General features: G+C 56.8%; 1 protein-coding gene across 8 annotated transcripts; it reads left to right on the forward strand.

Annotated features, from left to right (window-relative positions):
• The first annotated feature begins 14 nt into the window (after positions 1-14).
• Positions 15-27,401, forward strand: KBTBD11 (kelch repeat and BTB domain containing 11). Of its 8 annotated transcripts, none has more exons than XM_043557316.1 (3): positions 15-112; positions 13,927-14,207; positions 20,619-27,401. In XM_043557316.1, exon 3 carries the CDS (start codon positions 21,402-21,404, stop codon positions 23,454-23,456), a length of 2,055 nt encoding a protein of 684 aa, XP_043413251.1. In that variant the 5' UTR covers positions 15-112; positions 13,927-14,207; positions 20,619-21,401; the 3' UTR covers positions 23,457-27,401. The 8 variants fall into 8 exon arrangements, with proteins under 8 accessions (XP_043413251.1, XP_043413289.1, XP_043413258.1 ...); XM_043557354.1 differs by having other exon boundaries at positions 13,927-14,067; XM_043557332.1 differs by lacking the exon at positions 15-112 and adding an exon at positions 462-557.

A 27,401-nucleotide genomic window follows, 5' to 3' on the forward strand; every position in this document is an offset into this window, starting at 1 on the left:
GAGGCCGCGCGCCCGTGTGCACGCGCGCCCGGCCCAGGCTGTGGCCGCTCCCGCCCCCGCGGCTCCGAGCCTCGGCGCGCTCCCCGGAGCGGCTGAGCGTCCGCGGACGAGGGTGAGTGCCGGGCCCCGCTGTCCGCCCCGCGGGGGCCGGGCTTGGGCGCGCTTCCCCGGGGACCAGCGGCGGGGGCGGGGGGCGGGGGGGTGGAGGGCTCGCCGGCCCGGGCCCGGCCGCGCCGGAGGGCCCCGGGGCTCGCGGGCAGCAGCCGGAGGGGCCCGGGGCGCTCGCGGGCGCGCGGGAAGGAGCGGAGGACCCCCCCCCCCCGGGCGCGCAGGAAGAGCCGGAAGACCCCCCGGGCGCTCCCGGGCGCGCGGGAAGAGGCTTGGGACCCCGCGGGGTGCTCGCACAGGTGCGCGGGAGGCGGCCGCCCCGCCCCCGGGCGCTCTCACAGGTGCGCGGGAAGAGGCCCGCGCGCATGCGCGCCGGAGACCACCGACTGGGGCTCAGCGTCCTGGCTCGGGTGGGCCCCGGGGTGGAGGGCGAGGCGCGGAGCTTCGAGGTAGGGGTGGGCCCCGCGAAGGAAGGCGGTGGCCAGACGCCCCCGGAGGCGCGGGACTGGGGCAGCAGGGGCGGGAAGGGGGTGGCCGCCGAGGCGGGGGAGGTGGGCGAGGGGGGAGGTGGCCGTGGTGGCCCTGATGGCGGTGGGGGTGTGGGCAGTGGGCTGGGCGCACCTCCGTCTCGCCCCCGGGCGTCCGCGTGGAGGCGGGTGTCCGATCCGCGGGGACTCCCCCGGGAAGCGGGTGGCCGCCTCCCCGCAGGGCGTGCGGTGGGAGTGGGCTGGGAATCGGCGGCCGCGCTGGGTCTCGGGGGCGACGAGCCCCGCGCTGTCCCCGCGGTGACCGCCGCCGAGGAGACGGCCCCCGGAGGCCCGGGAGCGCCGCGGCCCAACGCGTGTCCGCACGCAGCTCGGCCCAGCCCGAGGCTCCCCGGAGGCCCGCCGCCCCCGCGGAGCGCTCGTGGAGGGGGGGAGTGCGCTGTGGCCACGTTTGCTGCCGGCGCGGCCGGGGATCCCCGCTTTCTCAGGGCCTGTGCGCGGCGCCCTACTCGCGGGTCCCCGGAAGCAGGCGAGAGGTCCCTCCCGGACTGGGGACCCGGGAGAGCGGAGGGACGCGCCCCGCCGTCTCTCCTCCCTCGGCCGCTCTGAGCCCTGTGGCCGCAGGTCGGGACCTCGAGACCCCGCCCCCGCGGCCCCCGCCCCCGGGGTCGCACTCCCGTCCCGAGGGTGTCGCCCTCAGCCGCCGCTGCCCGCTGTTGCGCTCCCTTCTCGCGGAGCCTGTGCCCCCGGCCGGGCCGGGCAGCCCCGTGCCAGCGCCGGTGGCCTGTGCGAACGTGCCCGACATCACGATGGGGTGGGGGCATGACAAGGAGCGGCGTCGAAATACCCGGCGCGCGGAACCAGCTCTGCCTGCGCCGCCGACTGGAAGACGTCCGGAGGGGAGTTTGAATGCCAGCCGCGCGGCCCGTCCGCACCCACACGTGCTGGGGACCCCCTGCGCGGGACCGGGCAGGTCTGGGGGAGGGGCTGGCTCGGGAGCCAAGGCTCCCAGAGCATTTAAACAAGGGGGGTTTTGAGTCATTCCAGCACCTCTTAGTTTCCTACGAAACCGTGTTCTCTATCTCCACCCCCCACATTTATGTTAAGGGAAAAGAAAACACAATATGATAACCTGCATTTGTACGCACAACACTCTTAATTCCCTGCCCTTCCCCCTTAAGTGCCGAGGGAGTGGGGAGTTCGCTCTGTTCCCGGCCTGTTCTCTGGGCACCTCTCGCCATCTCATTAAATAGCAGTTACTCAGACTCTAATTAGGAACTCCTAATGGGTGCCAGCGCTGCCCTTGAGCCTTTTATCCTGAGCTAATGGCGTCCTATTATTAGAATTCTCCTCTCCACACCCCAAAAACCACAGAAGCCAGCCTTCCCCTGCCACCAGATTTGCTCCCGGGATGGACCTTGCCTGCAAATTTATGGTAATTGGCGTTGGGAGCCTCTCTTCTGGGGATAACTAAGCACAAATTTTAATGAGATAAGAAGTCTCTTGACCTTTTAGTGTCGACTGCACAGATATTGCTGGTAATATAATTAGAACAGAATGAGCAAAATTGTAAGATGTTGCTTGTGTTTAAGGCAATCTCGGTTTGGGAAGGGAGAAAAAAATAGTGTGGATGTCTGCCCGAGACTACATGCTTGCAGGGAGATTTTGTATACGATCCTCTGGCCTTTTTGCTATCTGGGCATCCCTTCAGGGAAGGCCCAGCCTTGACTCTAGAAGAATCTGGAAGAGTGGTGAGGCCCTGGCCTCATCAATGAATGTCTTCGCACACAGTCCCCACTGCTTCCGTTTCCACCTCCTTAAGTCCGGGTACAAACGGCGGTGGGAAGGAAAAGGTCTCTTTTTAGCTTAAAATACACCTTTGGAGTCTTTGTTCCTGTTCCGGAAAAACAGAGGTTCTCCAAGCTCTGAACGCCTCCATCTGGAATCATATTTCTGTTGTTTTCTGAATGCCAACAGCATAAATTACTCAGTAATAATAGCTTTGCAGAGAATCTGGAATCACTTAGGCAGCTGTAATGCCCCCGAGCCTCCCTACATCTGAGCTTTGTGACCCGAGAGGACTGTGGCTTCATTGGGCTTCAGAGGCGCCTGCGACGCCGTCCGCTTGCAGGGCAGAAAGCCCCCGTGTCATTTCACACATCTTCCCCTGGTGACTCAGGATAAGATCTGCTCTTCTCTGGAGTTCAAGGGATTATTGTCTCCACCGTGGCCCTGATTGGAGTTTTTCTCTTGCAGTTATTGTAATTATGTTGAAATTACAGTGTTGGTACCCAGCACATATTTGCAAAATAGTTCACAAAGAGCAGCAATAACTTTCGTAATAAAATTAAAACTTCTAGGAGTTTATCTTTTGCCAAGAACCTGGCTCCTGCTGGAACCGATATTAAAATAAACAGTGCCTTGGAAATTGAAGCCATTCTCTGTCTTATGCAATGTTTGACCAATTAAAAATTAATTTCCTCCTTTCACAAATATTTACTGAGTACCTTCCGTGGGTCAGGCACAATTCTAGAGGCGGTGATGAATGAAGTAGACCCAGTCCCTCAATCCCTTGCAGCCTAGACGCTAACTAGATAAAAGTCAGTAAACGTGACCGTGTGAATTCTTGTGTAGTAACAGATCGAGACAAGTATTCTGAAGGAAAGGATTAAACCATGAAAGCACATAACAAGGAAGTGTTGAGTTGAGATCTGAAGGGTGAGAAGTGGCAAAGGAGGATGGTATAGTGAGGTCTCGGGGGAATCGTGTGCAAAGGCCCTGTGGTGAGGACTAGGGCACACTGGAAAACTGAAGGAAGGCCAGAGCAGAGAGTCGTAATTTGTAGCTTCATATAATTTTGTTATTGTGATATTTCATTTATGCAAATTGATGGGGCTTCATACTTTAGGGCTTGATGGAGTAGGATATGGGTTAATTTTGCAGAGCTGAGATCTACTGAATCATACAGGGAAATCACCAAATAAGATGATGTAGACGAAACGTTTCATAAGCTGATAAGCACAGTGCCAGCGTTAATGCTGTTATTACTATTGTATTACGAAGTCTTGGGCTGTGAGGTCCCTCGAGTGTGTGAATGAGGAACCTGCTACGTTTGAGTCACTGCCTTCTCTCGTTTTTACTGTGGCTGAGCCCCCCGTCTGGGCTCTGCACATTCCTCTTGTCTCCTCTGGTCAGTTTGTCACATGGTGGTCAGAGCAGTCATTTACAAACACAGATCTTACCGTGTTGGGGCGTCAGTGGCTTCCCACTGTCAAAGCTGCACCCCACAATTCTTCACATGGGCGCTGAGACCCCAGTGGCTCTGGTTGTCCCACAAACGCCCGCATGCGCCGCTGTATGCGAAACCCTAACCCCCACTGCGATAGTGTTTGGAGGTGGGGCCTCGGGGTGCGCAGGTTGGGAGGATGGAACCCGCATGAATGGGGTTCGTGCCCTTGCGAGAAGACAGGAGTCTGTCTCAACCGTGTGAGGACAACGGGAAGTCGGCCACCCAGATGACCCTCACCCAGCCATGCTGGCTCCCTGATCTGGGACTTGCCAGCCTCCAGAACTGTGAGAAATAAGTATCTGTTGTCTCTGATGTTTTTGTATAGCAACGTCAGCAGACTCAGGGTGGCTTTACACGGGAACAATCTGCTTACAGATCTGCGGCGTGAGGACGGCTCGTCTCTGTACCACTTGGCGGGCGGTGCAGTACGTGGTGGCTTAGAGCCCGCACAGCCTTGAGCTCTGTTGTCTGGGCTCCGGGTGGGGCTGGTTCAGGCAGGCGGGGCCCCTGGAGCGTCCCTGTCTCTCTGCGGCCCCTCCCGGTGCTCTCCCAGCTTGGCCGCTTCAGTGTGCTGGACCTCGTCCACGTCGAGGCACGGTTCCCAAGGACCGCGTCCTGAGGAGGGAGAGCCGGGGGGAGTCCGCGCCTCCTTTCCCAGACTAGGCGTGGAAGTCCCCCCGTGTCACCTCACGGGAGCTCCCGGCCTGCCCAGGTTCAAAGGCAGGGAACGTGGACCTCACCTCCCGTGGCGAGTGTCCTCTCGCGTGGTGAGAAGATCGTGCTGGACGGGAAACGTCCGTGGGGCCATCTTTGGAAAATACCCTGTGCCTCAGCCCACTCTCTGGCCACTAACTTCCTATTCCTCCCGCGTGCAGTGTCACGACCCCCCCGTCGGGTCCCCCAACCTCATCCTGTCGTGGCATCGGGCTCAGACTCCAGCATCCCGTCACCGAAATCAGGCCCAGGTGCGCGTGAGCCGTCCTGGCTGCTGGTCAGGAGTGCAGCTTCGTGAACACGCTCTTCACGTGAGGACCCACGCCCCAAGCCACCTGCCCCACACCGGACATGCAGTGGCAGACGTGTGTGGGACAGATGCCGCGGGCCCTGGGGCTGGAACCAGCAGGATGTTCGTACTTGGACAGAGACAGACTCGTTTCTGCTGAGGTACGGGCTCCTGTGGCCGTGGGGCCGGTGAGGCTGGCGGCCGCCGGGCAGGGGACCGGGGAGGGAAGGGGCCGCCGCTGGAGCCTGAGGGCCGTCCGGGGACAGGCTTCTCTCTTCTTGGGGGACCTCAGCCCTTCCCCCACTCCGAGCCTTCGACTGTTGGATGCGGCCCCCCTGCATCAGGGAGGGGGTTCTGCCTTAGCCAAGTCCACCAGCTTAAGTGATCATTCCCTCTAAACGGTGCCTGCCCAGCCACGCAGACGGGTGCTTGAGGGAGCGTCTGGGTACCGGGGCCCAGCCACGCAGACACGTGGACGTCCCCGTCACACCCGCCTGTTCCCGAGCGGATGTGGGAGGCCCCCAGAGCCTGGCCCGTGCGTCCTGCGCTGCAGTCCGGCCCAAGCTGGCAGTTCCTGGAAAGGGCTCGATTCGAATTCCTGAGGACGATTTTTCCATTGCTCTTGGCCTTGCCTTCTGGATTCGTGGCGCTCCCTTGGAAGTCACCCTTTCTTGTCCAGAAGAAATGCCTGGTGTGTGCAGCTGACGCTTTTCTCCGCCTGCTTCCTGTTTCCGTCTTGTGCTGTCTCTGTCCCACGGAGTCCACGCCGGTCGTGCCTCTTCCTGTTTGTGCTGCAGACGCGGGGGGCCGCCTGTGGCTCTGTTGGGACTCGTGCCGTTTGACAGAAGCAGCGGTCACGAGTGTCGCTGGCGTGAGTCCTCCGTCTACCTTGGACCTCCGCTGGGCCAGGGCTGCGCGGAAAAAAAGTCCCTGAAATTCCCAAAAGCTGCAGTTTAGTGTCCACGAGGCAGGAGCGCCTCAGGGGACTCCTGTCTGAGAGACGCCGAGGCGCCCCGTCCGACATTTACGAGGCCTCCACAAAGGATCTGGGTTTGACCCTTACTTGAAGCTCCTTAGTTTGACGCTCTTGGAGAGGCTGGGGAACGGGCCCGTTTTCTTTTCGACCCCAGCCCCCAGCAAGGCCCGGTTCCTTGATATTTGCTTGGTCCCAGCGTCACTTGAGAACTGACTGCTTCCTTCCCGGACCTTGTCTCCTCTTGTTCCATCGCGCCACCAAGGAAAACCTCAGCAGCATCACTGAGACCTGCGTGGAGACCGCCCCGAGGCCGTCGGTTCGGCGAGGCTGGCCGTGCCCTCAGCCCCTCTGCCGCCCCGTCACAGGGGGCTCGGGGCAGGGGCCTGGCTCCCGGGGGCCCGCTGGCTGCCAGGCGTCTGCTCAGCTGCTGGACGTCCTTCCGACCCAGCGCCCTGCCTGGCCGAGAGCCCCAGGGTGGCGGGGGGGGGGGGGGAGTGCACAACCAGTCATTCCAGAGGGCCCGCTCGAAACAGCAGGGTTTATTTTGGTCACACTCTGCAGGGATCTGCAGGGACGGTCCTCTGTGCCTCACTCAGCTGAGGGAAATGCAAACAGATCCTCCGCAGGTGCACACGCCCTTCCAAAACCCAGGCTGGGGCGCCTGCCGGCGAGCACTGCCGCTGTCTCTGGTGGCCCCTCCGGCTGGGCGCTCCAGTGACACCCCCCCCCCCCCCCCCGCCGTGTGGGCACGGGAATCCAGGCATGGGTGTCACGAGGACGAGAACCAGCAGCTGCTGTTTGCACCGTGGCCGCTCAGGTCCAGAGGATGCTAAGGGGGTCAGCATCCCCTGGGGAGGGCAGCATGGGACGGGCTGGACGCGGGGGGGGTGGGGGCCACGGCGGGCCAGCCGTGTGTTCCTCGGGCCCGTTCCTCCTGACGGCAGCCGGCGGCTCCCTCGGTGCCCCCCATGCCCATCTTACAGCTTGTGTGCGGGGACCGCGTCTTCAGGCCTCCTGTCCTCCTCTCAAGTCCCGCTCATCCTGTTCGCCCCCAGGTACACCTGGCTTCCTCTGGGAAGCATCCCTGGACGTGCCGGGGAGGTCTGTCCCCTGTGCTCCCCCCATCTGTGATCATTCACTCAGTCACTGGGGACGGGTGGCGGGGGGGGGGTCTGTCTCGCCTCCTGGACCAGAAGCCCCGGGAAACCCGTCTGTACTCGCCCTGTGTGGGGTGGCACCAGGTGGGCTTGGGGGCTGATGAATGAGGGCTGGGCGTCCCCCCTGCAGCGGGAGCCTGTGAGCCAGGATTCTTCGTGGCCTGTTACCTGTCATCTGTGCCCGGCATTTCGTGGGCTTCGGTCAGTGTGCGTTTGCGAACGAATGCATGACTTAGAAGGAAGCCCACCCGTCAGGGCTCTGGACAGTGCGTGGGCTGTGTCTCTGCCAGAAGGATTGTGTTCTCGGCGGGCGGAGAGTTCGTGGTGCAGGGGAGAGCCGGTCTCCCCCGCCCTCTGCCCTGGAAGGACGGATGCCGGCTGTGGAATCTGTCCCGGGACAAGATAGCAGCTGTGAAACGTGACCGGGGCAAGCAAAGTCTGTGCCTTAGTTCATGCCACAGCTTCTCATTCATCAGTCCTGGCACTTTGCATGGGGCGCTCACCTGCACGGTCACTGCCCCCGGAGCTGGCGGGAACCCCGCTTTGGCCGAACGTGGAGATCGGGTTCAGTAATTTTAGCCACGTGTGTTGTCATTTTGATCACGGAGCCGAGATGTAAAGAACAGTTCTCTTCGTTTCCTGAAGGCAGGCAGACAGCATGATTCGCTATATGCACTTTTGTTATTTATTAAGGAGACCTTATGTGAAGGTTGGATTTTTTTTTTAACTCTTTAAATGTTTTTTTCATTGAGAGAGAGACAGAGCATGAGTGGGGGAGGGGCAGAGAGAGAGAGAGAGGGAGACACAGAATCGGAAGCAGGCCCCAGGCTCTGAGCTGTCAGCACAGAGCCCGACACGGGGCTCGAACTCACAGACTGCGAGATCACGACCTGAGCCGAAGTCGGACACTTCACCGACTGAGCCCCCCAGGCACCCCATTGGGTTTTTTAAGGAGAAATACTGGGATGGGAGAAAGAAGCCCAGTTTATGAACCAAAGGTTGTGAACCACGAGGGGGAACGTTGAGTGAACTCCAGGCACCTGGGGTATGTCTCCACGAGCAGCCCCAAGGCCACGGGGAGACCGTGGTCCCAAATCTCATGCTGCTCAGGCGTGGCTCTAGCTGGTGGTTTGTGGGTGCCTTGGGTGTGCTGACACGGGGTGTGAACTGAGAGGCGCTTGCCCCCCCCACCCCCCGTGGAGCTCTCCCCCACCCCCGCCGGTCCCCCTGCTACAGCAGGTGGCATTCGGCGGCAGACAGGACGAGGCCCAGGGGCATGGCAGCGTCTTTTCACGCTGTCCCGCTACCACCTGTTCCTGGAGGCACCGGCCTCGGCCCCGAAGCCTCTAGGAGCTGTCAGTGTGATGCACTGCTGGCCGCGTGGCCTGTCTTCCGTGGTGTCGTGGGCTCTGTAGGAATCTGTACAAATGGCTGGATCCTAGACTTCCGGCCTCCCGGAATTGAGAGAGCACCACACAGGAAGCAGGGCACACTGGGCTCGTGAGTCCGGGTCAGCCGGGAGCAGTCACTTGACCCGTCTGGTCTCAGTTTCCCCCGTTGAAGTGAAAGGCAGGGCACCTGAAGAACTGGGGCCGTCGGGGTCCCCAGAGGCCTGGGCTTGGGGACGGGATCTGGAGCTGGACATTTTGACATCCAGCAGGCTGTGTGAGAGTGTTTTCCCTGCAAACCTGCAGCCCACAGGAGGTCCCGGATTTAGCAGGATCTGACTTTTGAAAGTGACGTTTTCTTTTCAGGACCCTAAGCCTGAAAGCCTGGCCATCTCACTGAATTCTTCACCGAGGGCCCTTCCTTTTGGGGCCCTTCCGGAGTCAGTGTTGTTTTATTTTGTGCACGGACACACACACACACACACACGTGTGCACACACACGGGCGTGCATATGTGCACATCTGTGCATAGAGGTGTGTGCATGTAGAATAATGTCTCTGATTCCCAAAGTAGTACCTGTTGAGGATAGACAATTTGAGGGCAGCAAAATTTATGAAAAGAGAAGTTACACATCATCTTGCCACAAACAAGCTTTTTAGACTTTTTGGTGTTTTTCTCAATGTTTTTCTGTGGTTTGTCCTGTGTGTGCACGTGCATGGGTGCACACACGCACACACCCACCCACATACACATATGCACACGCACACACACGTACACATGTGCACACACCCACCCACATACACATGTGCGCACACACATACACGTGTGCACACACGCACACACATGCACACACGTGCACCCACCCACATACACATGTGCACACACCACACATACACATGTGCACATGTGTGCGCACACATGTACACATGTGCACACACCCACCCACATACACATGTGCACACGCACGTACACGTGTGCACCCACCCACATACACATGTGCACACGCACACACATGCACACGCATGTGCACATGCACACATGTATGCACACACATGTGCACCCACCCACATACACATGTGCACACACACGCACACACACGTACACATGTGCACACACACACACATACTGCTCTGTAAGTGGCATGTGCCGCCTTGTGATCTTGGTCTCTAGAGTCACTGTGGTCGAGGCGTTTTCACAAATGCTTGGAAACTTCGAGAACGTAGCTTTTAACAAGGGCCTATGAACACGACGGAGTTTGTTGGTAAAATTCCTGGTCTGTTATCCCAGGGCTTTGCCGATAGGAATGCTGTGGGAAGTCCTTGTCCTCAGAGCTCTGGTTTTCCAGAGTGGGGCTTCCGTCCGTGTCGTGAGTGCTTCGGACATGCCAGGCGCAGGTCTCCCGAGGTGATCGGGTCTCTGAGCAGCACGTCCTTGCACAGGGAGCCTGTGTGAGCACCATGGCCCCCAGGCGCACCCCGCCCCCGCCTGCTTTCAGTGGGTCGTGCACTCTGGGTTAAGGCGGTTTGACAAAGCACTGCGTTCTCCTGCTCCGAAGGGGTCCACACTCTGTCCTAGAGTCCACAGAAACGTCTCTAAAACCCAAAAGCCCTTTTCTGGAGCTCCTGTCGCTGGGGGCTGGGCTGAGGGGCCGGGCGGCTTGCAGAGACCCCCGAATAGAAGGGTGGCTGCAAACACAGGCTACGTGTCGGGAGAAGAGGCCGAGCGTCCATGGAAGGAACGCCCCGCGTGTGGCCTTGGCTCCTTGTGAGAGGTCGCCTGCCGAGGAAGCGCTGACCCTCCCCACGAGGAGACACGAGCTGTGCTGCGATTCTGTGCGGGGAGGCTCATCGCCACTGGTTTCGTCGCCTCTGTCCAGGCCTGACACACAGCGACTGTCCACGTCCTCCTGGAATTTCAAACGCTGGACACACTGCGGGGGACGCTGTCCGGTGCCTCACGGTCACACACCGAAGTCGCAGCCTCCCCAGAGCCACTCCGATGTCTTACTGTATTTTGCGTTTGCAAAGTGGGACTGTTTGTTTTTTTCTACAATCATCACCTTCGTGAGACTGGTTTCCTCTCTCGCCCTGAACGCACTTCGCGTTAGCTTCATGCTCCCAGGGACAAAATGAAGACATGTCGAGACGGCGACTTTCATCTAGAAACCACATTCAGTCCGATGTTCAAAGCGTTTGCAAAGACAGCAAATAGCACAAAGGCTCCTCAGATTCAATCTCAGGCCAGAACTATGAACCTTTAGCATCCGCATCTGCACTCACCTGGCTGTGTCTGGACCGCCCACTGGTCTATCTGGTTGCTCACACATGTGAACTCACACTCGTCAGACCTTTTGTCTTGGTTTCTGCTTCAAAGGTAGCGGCTAAAATATCAGTGAGAGCAATTAGCACTTCACGTCCGCCTGGACACTGGGCAGAAAGCCTGTTCTGCGTGGCCGTCCGTAACCTGAAGCACACCGCAGGCGTTTTCCCTGGACCCACGGCAGTCCACACTCACTGTTTGGGAACAGCCATGCCCGAGGAGGAAGTACAAGCTAAATAACATCCTCTTTTTGAGGATGTTTTTGGATGTGTTGGTGATGCAGGTGCAGTGGGAAGGAAAGACTGCATTATGTCTTAATCAGACCAGAGCAGAAGTTGGAGAGGACGGTTTCTACCTTATTTTCAATATGTATCAACAACGGTAGATAAACAATGACATTGATAGCTAGGGCACTGGGTTAGGACTCTGCATAGTTGGGTTAAAAAAATTTTTTTTTATGTTTATTTTTGAGGGAGAGAACTTGAGCAGGGGAGGGGCAGAGAGAGAAAGGGAGAGAGAGAATCCCAAGCAAGCTCCACTCTGTCAGCACAGAGCCCAACACGGGGCTTGAACCCACCAACTTAACCGTGAGATCATGGCCTGAGCCGAAGTCAGACACTCAACCAACTGAGCCGCCCAGGTGCCCCCCACCTCCCAGGACTCTGCACAGGTTTTAATTACACTCTGTAGGTATCCGGTCTGATCTTGGACAAGGCTCCCTTTTATAAATCCAAGAGCTTAAAACTTTGAAAATGACAAAATGTGAGTTTTTATTTAATGTCACCATATTTCAATTCCAGTACAATTTTAAGCATCCTGAATAAGTTAATCAAGCACTCCAGCACTAGGAATAAAGTTTAAGTTACTATCTGTTGATTCAATCCGCTTGCTCATGATTAAGGTCGTATGGCTTCCATTAATTTTCAGTGAAGCCAGATTCATGAGTTGATAAGGACCGACAGCCATTTAAACAAACAGAGGAACATCTGACATCTTAAGTTGTGAAATATCTCAAACACCATAAACGATGTGTAAAAGGAAATAGACAAGTTATCCTTTGCCTTGGATGCTTTAAATTTCCAGAAAAACCAAATGATACCAAACTGGGAACACGTCCCCTTCCTTCCTTCTTGGGAAGTAACCTCTATGCCAGATTCCTTCCTCTTCTTTTCACATCCTGTAAACAACCTACAGGATTTTACTTCATGTGCAGGATGTGGACGGTATTTCATGGTATCTTTGTACCAACTGCAAACCCTCAAAAGTTCGAAGTTGTGTTTTTGAGATGTATTCACAGTCATGTAAATTAGCTCATTTTGACGTATACAGTGATTTTGGCAGACACGAGAGTAGTCTAAAAGCAGTCTAGTGAATTCCATTTGTGCAGCAGGACACAAAGCATTCTCTCTAAAACACAGGACTGAGCACGGTTGCTGCCAGGTCACCTTCCCTGCACTTCCTCACAAACCATCAGTGGCTCCCCACTGTAACCAAGACCCGTGGACGTGGACGTGGCTGGTCCTTCGCAGTACAGCCAGCCGCTTTCTGTTTCTAGAACCGGTCAGGCTTGTTTTCACCCCAGGACCTCCCCGTGGCTGCTCTCTCCCGCCTCCCCTGCTAACTGCTACCCCTCTCAGAGGTCAGCCTACCTTCCATACTCTCGGAGGACTCTTTCCCCATCCCGGAGTAGGAATCCCGTCCACCATCATCAACTCTCAGAAGTGTGTGTTTCCTTCATGGCACCCGCCACGGTTTGTATTTCCATTAGAGTTCATGTGACGGCTTTAGGTTCACCTTCCTCATGAGCCCGTGAGGGCCATGGGGCCTGGGGCCACACCTGTTGTGTTCCTCGGTGCTTCCTGGTACGTCGTACACTTCCTGCTACATTGGGGGTGTGCAACGTGATCAACGAGGAATGAGCCAACGAATGCACATTGTTCGTTATTTATCAGTGCTGAGGGATCCATGGGAAGTTAACAGCACAACTGAGAAAAACCGGGATGGAGTTGGCACGGGGAGTCTCTTATTTTCCGGCTTTCTGTCACTGTGGGACACTCCACTTTATTTCAGTGGATGCCCAGAACAGATTTACTCGGAAAGGGCCCGGTTCACCCAAATACTGCTCAGAACTGCATTTTATAGCTACAATTTGCAGACTGTCAGTGATTCTCTAACCTTAGTGCTCACACTTGTATGTTGGGCCAAATCCATGATTCTTGAATCTTGACCCACGAAGAAAGAGAGATGCTTCTATTTCAACAGATTTTGAGTTTGCATTCTTTTTTTTTTTTATTAAGTTTTTTGATGTTTATTTATTTTTGAGAGAGAGACAGGGCGTGAGCAGGGGAGGGGCAGAGAGAGAGGGAGACACAGAATCCGAAGCGGGCTCCGGGCTCCGAGCTGCCAGCACGGCCAAGGACGTGGGCCCAGAGGGCCCGCGATGCCTTGGCCTTTAGCGCAGCACTGTTGAGCTGCCCTCAGAGCCGGGAGCACAGCCACTGGAGCAGGACACCTCGGGCTGACCGGCAGGGGTGCTCACCCCTATGGCCCCCGTGGCTCCCGTGGCTCCCGTGGCCCGCTCCGCTGGTGAACACATGGAATGAGCCCGGGGAACATTTTCCTGAGGCTACGCAGTCAACACTCCAGAGATGGGAAAAGAGAAGGCTGCCGTGGTTTGGGTCTGTTGCTAATTTTTTTGGTTTTCTGAGACCAGGAACTCGAAGTGTCTGGGCTTCAGGCATTTTCTCCTTTACTGAATCAAGACGGTGGCGACACTTGTCCTCACGCATGGATCGCGAGGGGGCTCGTCTGTGTGCACGGGTGGGGCTGCTCGCGCTCCTTTGTCCCGCCCGAGGCTTTCCATGCTGCCGTCGGGGCGGGAACCTCGCTGTGCATGCTTTCCCGGCAGGAGCTGGGCCGTGCCCGGTTCTCTCTAAACGTCCCGCTTAACCCCCTGGGCGATGCAGCACGGCGGTTCTTGTCTTCAGCCAGTCTGACTGCGGTTTCCAGGGACGGGAATCCCACCCAAGTCAGCATAGGTTACAGATGGAACTTATTAGCTCACGTACGTCAGAAGCCCCCGGGGTGCGGCTGGCTGTGGGCACGGCTCGGTCCAGGGGCCTCTCTTTCCATCTCCTAGGTTTTGCTCTGTGTGTTGGCTTCCTTTTCTTCTACTGAAAACAAGCTTTCCTTTGATTTCAGCTCCCTGACCCGCGGAGGCAAGGCCCTTTCTCCTCCTGCACCAACTGGAAGGCTGATGTGTCACTGCCGCAAAAGACCTGGCTTGAGGCCGTGCTCCGCTGAACCCGGCACCGAGGAGCGGGCCGGGCCCGGAGCAGCCCTGTAATTAAAACCCACCCGCATCTTCTAGGATTACAGAGCAGTATCGTTTATCTAGGAAATGGAGAACCCGGCATAGTTGTGGAGGAGATTAGAAAGCCCATCTTTATTTCAACCCCCGATCCCTTTCAAGAACTCTTTTTGTCAGCAGTATCCTCGCTCCTTGATAAAACTGTAATGTGTGTCATCCTTGGTACAGCTTCCGAACTTCCATGTGTTTTCAGAGTTTGTTTTTTGTTGTTTACCTAGTTAGCGCCATCCATCCATCCATCCATCCATCCATCCACCCATCCATCCCTCCAGCGTTTACTGGTTGTGCTTGGAGAACCCATCCCTGTGCTAAAGACAGAATGACTAATGAAATCTTCTGTCCCGAATTTCACGTTCTTCTAGAAAAGGGTGGTGCACAGGCAGATGGGGGGCGATACTAGGTGGAGCTAAATTAAGACATTCTGGGAACACAGACCACACCACCTCACAGGGAAGGGAGGCGAGCGGTTTCTACCGGATGGGGTGCACGGGGCGGGAGCTCAAGAAGGAGGGGGATCGTAGTTGAAATGCTGACCAAGCTGGCTTGGGGCAGGAGGAACCCGTCAGCCCAGGATCTAAGATACAGACCTGCACGAGGGCGCAGGCGTCCTGGGAATAGCCCAGAGCCTCCTTCACCAGCCTTGGCCTCGGGACTTTAGGAAGAGCTGTTACCTACACCCGTTATTCAGGAAATTCTCTGAAATTTTACTTGGTGCAAGTGAGCCCTGCCAAAGATTCACCCCCTAAAGTTACAAAGATCGTAACTGCCCTAAATGACTCCCGCCAAAGCGCTCTGAGCAGGTGCGCACACGCCGCTGACTGCTTTATTCTCAGAGCTGGGTGGGGCACCCAGAGTTACTAGGACCCGGGACGGGACGCCCTGGGCAACGGACAGAGCGTTTGGAGACGGTGTGGGCTTCAGTCCGCCCAGCTCGCGGCTGTGACGGAAGTCCCCTCGCGCGCGGTCAGTAGCGCGTGCGGAAGCATTGGGCGTGGTGCTTCTGGGGCAGGTGCACTTGAGCCAGGGTGCTGGTTCCACTCTGGCTCTGCCACTTACCAGCCGCGTGGTTGGTTCGTTGTATGATGTGGGTGAGATTGCTTCACATCTCCTTTCCTCTTCTGTAAAATGGGACTAGTGAAAGCAAGGGCCTCACAGGACGGTGGTGAGGGTTGTGCACGGTTGCATGATTTATCACAGGAGAAACCGCGCCTGGCACAAGAGATGTTAGCCATCGTTTTTATCGCTACTAGTGTGTGCTCAGCCTGTGTTACAGTTCATCTGCGCTTTTAGGAATCTCCTTCATAAAAAATAAAAATCATACATTGTAATGTGGTCACATAAACCCCAATGTCACTGGACCTACCGAAGGGCACCACTTACTCATCAAATTATTCACCAAAGTATGTCACCAGCCACCCTGTCCATTTCCTTTTCTTTTTTTTTTTAATGTTTATTTTTGAGAGAGAGAAAGAGAGAGAGTGAGCGAGCATGGAAGGGCACAGAGACAGGGGGAGACAGAATCCTAAGCAGGCTCCAGGCTCCGAGCTGTCAGCACAGAGCCCCAAGTGGGGGTTGAACCCATGAACTGTGAGATCATGACCTGAGCCGAAGTCGGTCGCTCAACTGACTGAGCCCCCCCCCCCCGCCTCCAGGCACTCCTACCCTGTCCATTTCTAAACTACACAGACTATGTTACCTAAGTTGGTTTTAGTTTTCTTTTATTCACTGAGTATCTCCATGCTTGAAACCTCGTAGCTCTCTCCCAGACACGCTGGGTGTGGACCACTTCTCCCGTCTTCCGACACCATGCAGCACCGTGCTCTTGGTGGCCAGACAGCCACTATCCCAAGATATCTTGGGATATCTTGGGATCTATCCCAAGATGCTTCTTCACGCCTGGCTTTGGACTTTGTAATTCTGCACACATAGTGTGATGGCCCTCCTAAAACTCCACTCTGTACTACGAAGAGGAAACATCAACCAGGCATTGGGGTGAAGATCAGAGCCTCGCGGAACATCGGTTCATCTACAGCCTGGGCTCCCTCCTGACCCACCAGCTCTAGGCCCCCTCCAAAACTGCCAGCTGTTTTAATTGAGGCCCAAAGAAGACATCATCTTGAAAAGCAATATTGGTGTGAACAGCCGAGGCAAACCAACACATTCTTTAATCCAATGGAAAATTCCTGGAGCTTCCTATGAATTTGTAAGACTGTGTGACAGTTCTGTTTATGGCTTTCTTTGTTGATGAACCTCACATCGAGTGCTGGCTGCTTACCAGGAGGATGGTGTCTTTCTGGTGTTGAGGGAGGCACACGTGGGGACAGCACGGGCGCTGTCCCCAGGGCCTCTGGGACCTGATGGGTGTGGATGGAGACATCTATGGAGCAACAGGCTGGGCAGGACGTGGACAGCACCCAGGAGGAGCTCCTTACAAGCAGTACGTGTCACGGAAACTCACATAAGCTTCCTAAGTCGATTGACAAATACAGTTTTTTTTTGATGTTTTTAATGTTTACTTATTTTTAATAGAGCATGAGCGGGGGAGGGGCAGAGAGAGAGGGAGACCCAGAATCCGAAGCAGGCTCCAGGCTCTGAGCTGTCAGCACAGAGCCCAACACGGGGCTCGAACTCACAGATTGCAAGATCATGACCTGAGGCGAAGTCGGACGTTCAACCGACTGAGCCACCCAGGCGCCCCGACAAATACATTTTTTTTTTAAAAAGCTGACTGTAATTATTTAAAGGATTCTTTTTAGCAACCTATATTACAATGAAGCATATTTAATTTTAAATCAACTAATTTCCACGTTAGAGACACAAATAATGTTCCCATTAGGATATCGTACGATCATTAAAAAATATTCATTGTTCATAGTGAAGAAACTCATGGAAAGAAACTGTAAAACTTTGGTTTAGGTTTCTGTGAAGAAGAAACTCCTTCAGGGGGAAACGCTACATAAATGACATTTAAATAAGACTTGTTCTTGAAACACTTTCTGACTACAGTCAAGAAGGGAGCCTGTCACTGTCACCTACGTATCTACCCTGACACGTCCCTTTTCACCATCTGCCGCAGCAGCCCCCAGAAGCAGTGTTCGGGGCAACACCTGATGGCGATCACTCGGGAAAGAAGTCCTTCCTGATGCCACGACCGGGTGCGGGGTTTTGGTTACTTCATGTGGCCAGGACGGGCACCCTGCCCAGAGTCCTGCAGGACTCCCTTACTGGAATTCTGATTCTAGAACCAACCAGCACATGGAGGAAAAACTGTGACTCCCAGCCCACGGAAATTGGGCGATAACCTCGTCAGCAGGATTGCTGAGGCCTCAGGGCTGTTAGATGCAAAACGGGCTGACTTTTCCCCATCTGTTTGTTTTTTTTTAAGTTCATTTTGGGAGAGGGGGAGCGTGCATGCACACAAGCAGGGGAGGGCAGAGAGAGGGAGAGAACCCCAAGCAGGCTCTGCACTGTCAGCACAGAGCCCGACATGGGGCTCGATCCCAGAACCATGAGATCATGACCCTAGCCGAGATCAGGAGTCAGACGCTTAATCGACAGCCCCGAAGCGTCCCTACTCCCCATCTATTTTCAGGCAAAATCACAGCAACGGGCCATTCAGGGAGGAGGGAAGACAGAGCTACTACTGTGGAGCTTCTTTAACACCTTTCGGGAAAGGAAGTGGTCCCTCTGCGTAATGTCCTCATTTCTCCTGTGGACTCTGACCCGCCCATTCTTCAAGGTTTGGGAGAGACTCGGAAGAGGCCCGAAGTGGTGCTTGGGGACCGTCTTCCAGAAGCGCTGGCCAGGAGCTTCCGGTGGGGGGTGGGTGGGGAGGGCTGGCCTCCCGGCTCCTAACTCGGCATCACCGTGCCTGACGTCGAGTGGCAGGCCGTCTTGGGGCCCGGCCGGTAACACCCGTGTGCGGCATCGCCTTGGCTGGCTGGACGTGAACAGGGACTGACCTGGTCCCGGGGTGCACAGCTGGGCACGTGGCTGAGCTGGGAGGGGCTCTCGTGGCCGCATCACTGATATCCAGGCAAGGGGGCCTCTGCCCACCGGCTCTAACCCCAGCCGGGTGCCCGGGGAGCCCGGGCACAAGCGTCCACGGAACAGCATGAAACTGTCTCTGCTGCAAATATCCCTCAAAAGGACAGTTTCACAACTTTCACGTGTGCCGAGGAGAAGTGGTATTGTCACTAGAACTCTAGAGGCAGGATTTTCGAGAGGATTGTTCATCTTTCTCTGGGTGGCTGGGCCGGGAACCAGTTCTGTCTCTCCCCGGCCGGCAGACGGCCCCGGCGGGCCACACCACAGGCTCCTCTGGATTGTGTTGGTTCCTTCGTGGAGCAAGAGCCCGTGCTTCATTGTAGCTACAACATACCCCACGCTTCCCAACCCGAGTCTCTTGGGCCTCACACTCATCCTGTAGGGCTTTCAGAACACAGAGCCCCAAGTGGAAGCTTTAAAAATGCGTCCTGTTCTCTGCCGTTCCTTTCAGTCTGTGATGATTTACAAGAAGACAACTCTTAGGGTTTTCTTTGAACCGAGTCCAGCCAGAGAAAGAACCAGGAAGTTCTGGGGCCCTTTCTCAGCCACAAAAAGAAATAAAATACTAGCTTGGTTCTCTGAGGTCTACGGTCTTAGGGGGAGTGCAGAAGTGTGGAAGAACGAGCCAGAGAACACAGCCAGTCCCTCTGACTTTCTGCCCGACGTGAAGGTTCACAGGTGGATACTTTTACCCGTTTCCCCCACCGCTGACTCTGGCAGCCGCCAGTCTGTTCTCTGCATCTATGAAGTTTGAGTACGATTTGTCAGTACACCTCAGACCTCCCCTTCAGTGACCTCACTGATGAGAAAGCACCACTGGGTCCCTGGGGAGACACCACGAGCTTTGCTTACACAGTGCGTACAGGTTTCCAGTTCGTTGTCACGCTGCCTCGCTGTGGGCCAGCGGTCACGGCCACCTCGCCGGGGCATGGCCGCCGGGGCCGGGATGGACAGCACTGAGCCTGCACCACAGCGGGGCTGGGCCACAGCTGAGTAAACAGGAGAGCCTCCTCCACCACCCGCGCCCCCAGGCAGGCCAGGGTTTCAGCTTACTCTGCATTTCCCTGTGTCCCGGGACTCTGCTTTGCACACAGCGGACGTGCCCTGAAAGTTACTGTTAAAGATATCTGGAAAGGAGAGACAGAGGAAGGGAGGGAGAGAGAGAGAGAGAGAGAGAGAGAATTGAATGTCTTGAATTTTCAACTTGAAGACATTTACTGCTAACATAATGGGAAAGTTTTTTTTTCTTAATGTTTGTTTATTTTTGAGGGAGAGAGAAAGAGAACGAGTAGGGGAGGGGCAGAGAGAGGGAGACACGGAATCCAAAGCAGGCTCCAGGCTCCGCGAGCTGTTTCAGCACAGAGCCCGACACGGCGCTTGAACTCACGAACCACGAGACCATGATCTGAACCGAAGTCGGACACTTAATCAACTGAGTCCCCTAGGCGCCCCGGGAATAGTTTTTTAGTAATAGCAGCAGGAGGAACAGGGCAGGCAAGTGTAAATGCTGAACCCTGAACGTTTATGAGGACCAGGTAGGCGAGGTAGAAACCAGGAGAGGTTGAGGGAAGGTGATTGTCACGGATCTCAGTGGAGAGGCTAACACATCCTACATGTGGTTTCCTTCCCTGTAAGTTCTCTTCTTCAGAAAGCTGGGACACGGTCGGGCCGTCCCTTTATGTTCGTGGTAAAACTGCCAAGATCCTTCCAGGCTGGGGAGTCTCAGAAGGCTTTGCCAACTTGGGAAAGATATTTCATGACTTTACGGTTCACCTGCACGTGCTCACATCTGCCTTCCACATACTTCCTTTTTAATTCCTCTTCTTCTTCTTTTTTTTTTTTTGTTGTTGTTGTTGTTGCTTTGGCTTTTCTTTTGCTGTGCATGGACCGTTTGTGGGGAATTGCTTCCCTGAGGTTTTAAAGACACCATTCCAAGAATGAGCAGTGCAGACCGATTTCGGAGTTAGGCCTCTGAGGCCAGCTCCAGAGCAGGTCCTTCCTCCCAGTGTCTTTCGCCACTTAATTTGAATCAACTGGAAAAGACTGTAGGAAAACTCATATTAATACAATTAATAAGGTCAATTATGCTCTCTCACTGACCGTTCTTTACATATACATCTCATTACTTTGAAAATAAGCTGTTGATATTTGACTGCTTTTTAGCCGCAAAATGAGCAGTTTTGTTCAGATCAACCCTATGTGTTTAAAGCCCTCTGCCTGAATTGGGTTCTCCTTCGGGGGCCGTACAGTCAGGGCAGGAACAGGGGAGAGAACACTTCCAAAAATCCCTAAATTATTCTGTATATCTTCTCCATCAAACTCTCCAGCAGCCCAAAGTCACAAACCCCTTTCCCACCAAACGTGAGTCCCCTAACCTGAAAGTCAGGGGCAGCGCAGTAGACCCCACTGACACAGAATAACCCCAATGAAAAGTCCACATTCAAACGCCCTCTCTCTCTCTCTCTCCCATAAACAGGAACAAGAAGAGTGTGGTGACAACATATGGAAACACCTGATGTTCCACAAAGGAAGAGGCTCCTGACGGATCCGTGAGGAAGGCCAGCTCTCAGGGCAGTAATTGTGTTTTTCTAACACCTGGGCAAGTGAATTATGGACACCCCCCGGGGGTGAACAGTGCGCACGCAGACGCATCAGGACTGCTGCTGATGCTGGGAGGCGAGACTAATATAAATGGGAGTCGTACAAATAAAAGCTCCGTGGGGGGGCTCTCTACCGAAACCCGAGTTCAAGTCCCCCTTCTGAAGTTTAGAGACAGCCTGCCTGGGTAGTGTTTGTCCTCGGACCCAGTGAGGAACCCCGGAGTGATGAACACTGACTCGGAAGGAGGGGGCATGCCCCGGTGGGTCAGCCGTACCCAGTAGCCCAGTGCTTTGGGGACGGAGCCGCGGATACCCGGCCGGTGCCTGCGCGGGACCCTCATCAAAGCATCGGTGCTGCGGCCTGGGGACCAAGCCACGGAGACCCCGACGCCCGGCTGGCCAGCGAGCGGTAGCGTGCCTGCGGTTCAGCAGCTCAGCTGAGAGTGCATCTAGGGCCGACCCCCTCCTGCACGCGGGAGAGGGCAGCGCTGTGTGAGCGCCACGGGGGCTGTGGACGCAGAAGTGAAATCTGATCGCGGGCCAGGAAAAGCCTGCGCAGCTAGAGCCCCAGAGGAACCGCCGACCTTGAGTCAGGGCGCGGTCATGGTGGGCTGCTGAGCGGGGGTCGGGCCGCGGCGGCGGCGAGCGCAGGCGGGCCCATGGAGAACCCGGTGCCCCCCTGCGCCCTCTACCCCCGGGAGGACCAGGGCCGCGGGGCCGAGGCCGGGGACGCCTTTGCGCAGGGAGCGTGCGGCCAGGCCGGGGACCGGGGCGGCGCTGCCGCGGCTCCGGGAGAGGGCAGCCTGCAGCCACCGGACGCGCAGACACCCTGCAGTCTGAGCGCGTCGCTGTGCTTCAGCTCCGGGGACGACTCCCCGCCGCAGTCTCGCGCCTCCGCGGCGGAGGGCGCAGCGACTCCCCCGCCCTCGCGTCGCAGCGGCCAGCGGGTGGTGGAGAGGCAGTGGGAGGTCGGCAGCGCGGGCGCCGCGTCCCCCGCGGACTCCGCGTCCCCGGAAGAGCCCGCGTCCGCCGAGGAGCGCGCGTCCCCGGAAGAGCCCGGGGAGCCCGCGTCCCCGGAGGAGCCCGCGTCCCTGGAGGAGCCGGTGTCCGCCGAGGAGCCCGCGTCCCCGGAGGAGCCCGCGTCCCTGGAGGAGCCGGCGACCCCGGAAGAGCCCGCGTCCCCGGAGGAGCCCGGGGACCCCGCGCCGGTGCCCCCCGGCGTCGGGCCCGCGCACGGGGAGCCCGACCTGGTCATCGAGGTGTCCGGCCGCCGGCTGCGGGCGCACAAGGCGGTGCTGGCGGCGCGCAGCGACTACTTCCGCGCGCGCGCGTCGCGGGACGTGCTGCGGGTGCAGGGCGTGGGCTGGGCGGCGCTGCGCCTGCTGCTGGCCTACGCGTACAGCGGCCGCATGGCGGGCGTGCGACCCGACAACGTGGCCGAGGTGGTGGCCGGCGCGCGCCGCCTGCAGCTGCCGTGCGCCGTGCAGCGCGCCACCGACGCCGTGGCTCCTCAGCTGAGCCTGGCCAACTGCTACGAGGTGCTGAGCGCGGCCAAGCGGCAGCGGCTGGCGGAGCTCCGCGAGGCGGCCTACCGCTTCATGAGCGACCACTACCTGGACGTGCTGCGCGAGCCCGCCGTGTTCGGGCGCCTGTCGGGCTCCGAGCGCGACCTGCTGCTGCGCCGCCGCCTGCGCGCCGGCCGCGCCCGCCTGCTGGCCGCCGCGCTCGGGCCGGCCGGGGAGCGCGCGGGCAGCCGCCCGCAGAGCCCGTCGGGGGACGCCGAGGCCCGCGGCGACGCCGCCGTCTACTGCCTGCACGAGGCGGCCGGCGAGTGGCGCGAGCTGACGCGGCTGCCCGAGGGCGCGCCGGCGCGGGGCTGCGGGCTGTGCGTGCTCTACAACTACCTCTTCGTGGCGGGCGGCGTGGGGCCCGCGGGGCCCGACGGCCGCGCGCGCCCCTCGGACCAGGTCTTCTGCTACAACCCGGCCACCGACCGCTGGAGCACCGTGCGGCCTCTGCGCCAGGCGCGCTCGCAGCTGCAGCTGCTGGCCCTGGACGGCCACCTGTACGCCGTGGGCGGCGAGTGCCTGCTCAGCGTGGAGCGCTACGACCCGCGCGCCGACCGCTGGGCCGCCGTGGCCCCGCTGCCCCGGGGCGCCTTCGCCGTGGCGCACGAGGCCGCCACCTGCAACGGCGAGATCTACGTGTCCGGGGGCTCCCTCTTCTACCGCCTGCTCAAGTACGACCCGCGGCGCGACGAGTGGCAGGAGTGCCCGTGCAGCAGCAGTAGGGAGCGCTCCGCCGCCATGGTGGCCCTGGACGGCTTCATCTACCGCTTCGACCTGGGCGGGGGCCGCGGCGACTCGCAGGCGGCCGCCGCGCCGGCGGGGGGCGTCAGCGTGCTGCGCTACCACTGCCTGGCCAAGCAGTGGAGCCGCTGCGCCGCGCACCTGCGGCCCCCGGGCGCGCCGTCCGGCCTGCAGCCCTTCCGCTGCGCCGCGCTGGACGGCGCCATCTACTGCGTGAGCCGCGCGGGCACCTGGCGCTTCGTGCCCCCGCGGGACAGCGAGCCCGGAGCGGACGTGGGCGCGGGCGAGGGCGGCAGCTTCGAGCCCGCGCCGCTCCGCGCCCCCTTGGACGCCCGAGGCGCGCTCTTCCCGTTCGTGCTCAACCTGCCCGAGAAGCCGGACCGAGGCGAGGAGGGCGCCGCGTAGGGCGGGCTGGGGCCACCTGGGCATCTCCCTCAGGGACGCCCCCCGTGGGCCGAGATTCAAGTGGGGAGAGGGGGAGGGGGGGCGGGGAGAGAGAGAGTGGGCGCTGTCCGCGGGGACCACTGAAACGCTTATAAGTTGGAAGCTTGTCGCGCGGCCTTGAAGATTTTTCGCAGCGCTGTCTTAAGGTCTGCCGCCCCATTCCGCGTTCCTTTTCGCGTCGCTTTGCTTAACGGGGTCGACGGTGTAAGCTGTGTGCAAATAGGGAGCCTTACAAGGATGACACGGGATACCTGAGGGAGAAGGAAAAGGGCTGGGAAGATTAGGCCTGGGGTACAGTGGGCGGGACACAGCGTGCCCGGGTGGGCGGGGGCACGTGCGCTCCCGGGCGGAGTGGAGAGCTGGCCGGACGTGAGCCTGCGCAGTAGCTGGCTCGGGGGCCACCAGGCTGCCGCGAGATCCCTGAAGTCGGCCACCGTGAGCTGTATCGGTGAGCCACCGAGAGAGGGCCACCCTGCCGTTGGGCCCCTTATAACTGATAAGTAGAACTCTTAAACCTTTTCTAATTACTTAAAAAGCTCATGTCATCATAAGCTCAAGTGTGGGTTGGGTTTGTTCCAGGTTTCGCAAGAAGGTGGGGTCTCTTGTCCAGCACCCAGCAGAGACGTTTCCCGTGTCTACCGCAGATGCCACAGAGGGTGGGTCTCGCACCCCTCTCTCAAGAGCAGTTTAGGATGCTTAAATACTTTGAGATTTTATTTTTAAGTGGTACCTACCCCCAAGGTCCGGCCGGAGCTCACAACCCAGAAATCAGGAGTCACACGCTCTACGACTGAGCCAGCCAGGCATCCCCTGACGGTTAAATGTTTTCAAGTTAAAGGATCTTAATGATTATGCTTGATGAAATAGTAATGATTTGCTCTTTTTTGAATCTTAGATCTTTGGTGAATGAGTGTTTCCCAAAGAGCAGATCGTGAGTAGGGAAAGCTGACTGACAAGGACGCCTGTCTGTTGGAAGAGGAGCCTTTGATAGACAGTGTCTGAATATTCTCAGCCACCTTCGTGTATTATAATGGGCTCAAAGAATTGATTATCTCTCCCTCCCAGAGAAAGAAGGTTAAAACCACTCCTTTTGATGCTTCTGAAGACCAACATGGAGGCACATTTGGAGCCCGTTATTTACGGTGTTCCCAATATATGTTATGTAATTCTGATGAGGGAAATTAATTTTTTAAGCATGACTCTAAGAAAACATAGCAGAGTGACAAAAAGCGTATTAGCATAGGGAAAATAACATCTACTTAAAACATAAATAGTAAGTAATTACGGGAGTTCTAATTGAATTCCAAAATACCCTAGTAGACTTAGCGTGGAGCTCAGTACTTTGAGGGATCACAAGCATTAAAAACAAATCGGCCGATCCTCATTTGTTATAACATTTTACTTTCCAGATCGGTGTAGACTGAGTTTACTCCTTACTAAGAACTTAAGGGTACGATACATGCTCACAAATGGAGGCGAAGTGATTTGGATTCCGAACCCAATCCACTCTTTGATTATGACGGGAAGAGTTTGCATTGAAAGTCACTGGCATGTAATTAGATGGAATCATACACACCTTATGGCTCCTTACTTGTTCATCCAGTGATGGGGGTTGACCTCTCTGTAGCAATAGTGGGTAATTGGGAAACCGGTTAGAGTCTGTGGTTATGAAAGTTACCGGTTAAGTATGTTTGGAAATGACCGGTTTCATCTTGATGCATGTGCCAGAGGAAAGGAGTTTATGGTTTCGGTTACAAGTTTATTCATTCTGGTGATCTGTGTGCTTGCTTGTGACTCTGCTCACCAACCAGGAGGACTGCTTGGCAGCCTGGTTAAACATCTTAAGACAGACAGACGTCCTGTCGCCTGACTTTATCGGTCTTTTATGGGAGCAGAATGCAGAAATGGTAGTAGAGAATTTAGAGCAAAAGGACACAAGGTTCGTTGAAAGAAATGTATCGCAGCACATTTTTCTCTAGAACGTTCTTATATTTATGCTAAAGCTTTTATATGACATGGAACCAGGCTAATATTTTCTTTCCTTAAATATCGAATTCATGAAATATGATCACTGTGATTTTGCTTGAGAAACCATTCCTGTGATGCTTACTGTTCGAAAACAAAATGCCACGGAAGGGGACTTCCGAACTAGAGTCACCCGCACAGGGGGTACCGGGGGACTTGGGGAGCGTCGGGTGTCCGGTGCAGACAGGCTTGCAATCACACACCCACCTGCAGCTCTGTATTTTGTTTTGTGACTTGATTTAATAACGAAGTGCTGGTCCTAGACCTTGCGACGCTTCCGGGGGGAACTGGCCGTGGAGCCCTGGGGGCTCGTCCCGGTGGAATGCCCGAGGACATCTGGGGAGGCCTAAGGGTGAGTGAGGGCTGTAGAATCTTCTGTGTCTTATTTCTAAATAGGAATACCTCATAAAAATTACTGCAGGACCTGGAATGCCAGGAGGACCAGTTGATTATGCTTTCGGGGGGCGGGCGGTATTTGCAGGTGCAGCCGCACGGGTTTGTACTAGTCACACGAGCCAAAAAGCCATCCCTCTGGGGTCGCCGATGCGGAGGGTTGCGTGGGGAGGGGGCGGCGGGCAGTCCCTGCGGGGACTGGCCTCTGAGGGCTGTTGTCGCCAGGAGGGGGTCTATTCGCGTACCACGTGATGTTCCGAGTCTGCACCCAGCACTGTGCGGGAATGCCTTGGTGTTACTCGTTACCCGCGTAGGTGCAGACATGCTCCTGATGACCGATCTGTCAGCGGCAAGTGAAGCCAGTGTCTGGAGGACAACCATCCACAGTTCTCATACAATTCATCCCCGCACGCTGACATTTCTACAGATTTGAGAGAGCGGTGGCATCGTCAGGGGAAACTGTGGTGGACATGAAAGCTTGATGCTTTGGTTGGTTACCAGTAATGGTTTTGTACTGTCCGTCGAGGTTCATTTGAAAGCCAGAGACACGGGCTTCACTTCCTGGGTTTTCTCTTGGTCTCGGGAACAGCCTCAGCACCGGCGCGGACGGCTCGGCAGCTTTCTGGAGCTGCGTCCGGGACCTGCTGATTGGAGTTCTGCATCTCTGGTGGCCCCTCTCTCTTTTTTTCTAAGAGAACTAGCCGAAGCTGTGGACATGCTTTGGCTCCAGTGAAAGATCTTACAGCGTGGGTTCTGCCGCAGACGCCTGAGAAGCGGAGCCCTCTGCTGTATTTCTGTTGCTGTCCGCTGTTGCCTTAGTAATGCTGGTAGCAGCCGCTTCGTCTGTGGGTCTCTCGGGTAACTTCCTGGGCAAGCTTTGGAAACGGGGTGTGTTGGAGGCCCTTTGCCGTTTTTCCTGAAGTCAAGGTAGTTTCTGGACGCAGCCGGCTGTGACACCTTGTGGGGGTGAAGTGTAAGCAAAGGTGCTGTGTTGTGTTGTCTTATCTCAGATGCTTTCCTGGCTTACAAAATGTTTTATCTGGGCATTAACGAAACGAAGAAGACGGTGGCACTCACAATGAGCACCCGGTCTGGGGGCGCCCGCCTCCCCGTCAGTAAGCAGTCGGCACTCGACCCGCACACGGGGAGATGCCCGGCGGCCACCGGCCCTCACGCCCCACCTGCGGGCACAGCCGCTCTCCGCGTGCTCAGTGAATCACTTACAATGAGCTGAAGTGCAGGCTGGATGTGTTCTCACGTGATACCGAGGCTCCTCCAAAACTCTTCCAAGCCGCAAACAACTGCAGTGTGGCGTTGATTAGAGACCCACCGTCCCTGCTCGTGGCCCGGTTCAGGCCAGCTGATGCTTGCGTGCAGTTGATGTATTTATTAACGCTTTGGTATTCACCACCTGGGCACAAATGCTGTAAAACCTTGTATGTGTCTGCGTATGCCGAGATGAAATAAACCAGCTCCTCAAGTCTGTGA

This window comes from Prionailurus bengalensis, chromosome B1 (assembly GCF_016509475.1).
Source record: "Prionailurus bengalensis isolate Pbe53 chromosome B1, Fcat_Pben_1.1_paternal_pri, whole genome shotgun sequence".
Classification (NCBI taxonomy): Eukaryota; Metazoa; Chordata; class Mammalia; order Carnivora; family Felidae; genus Prionailurus; species Prionailurus bengalensis.

What these genes read in the sequence shown, in the direction of transcription:
- KBTBD11 (XM_043557316.1), top strand. Translation starts at nt 21,402, where the DNA reads ATGGAGAACCCGGTGCCCCCCTGCGCCCTCTACCCCCGGGAGGACCAG.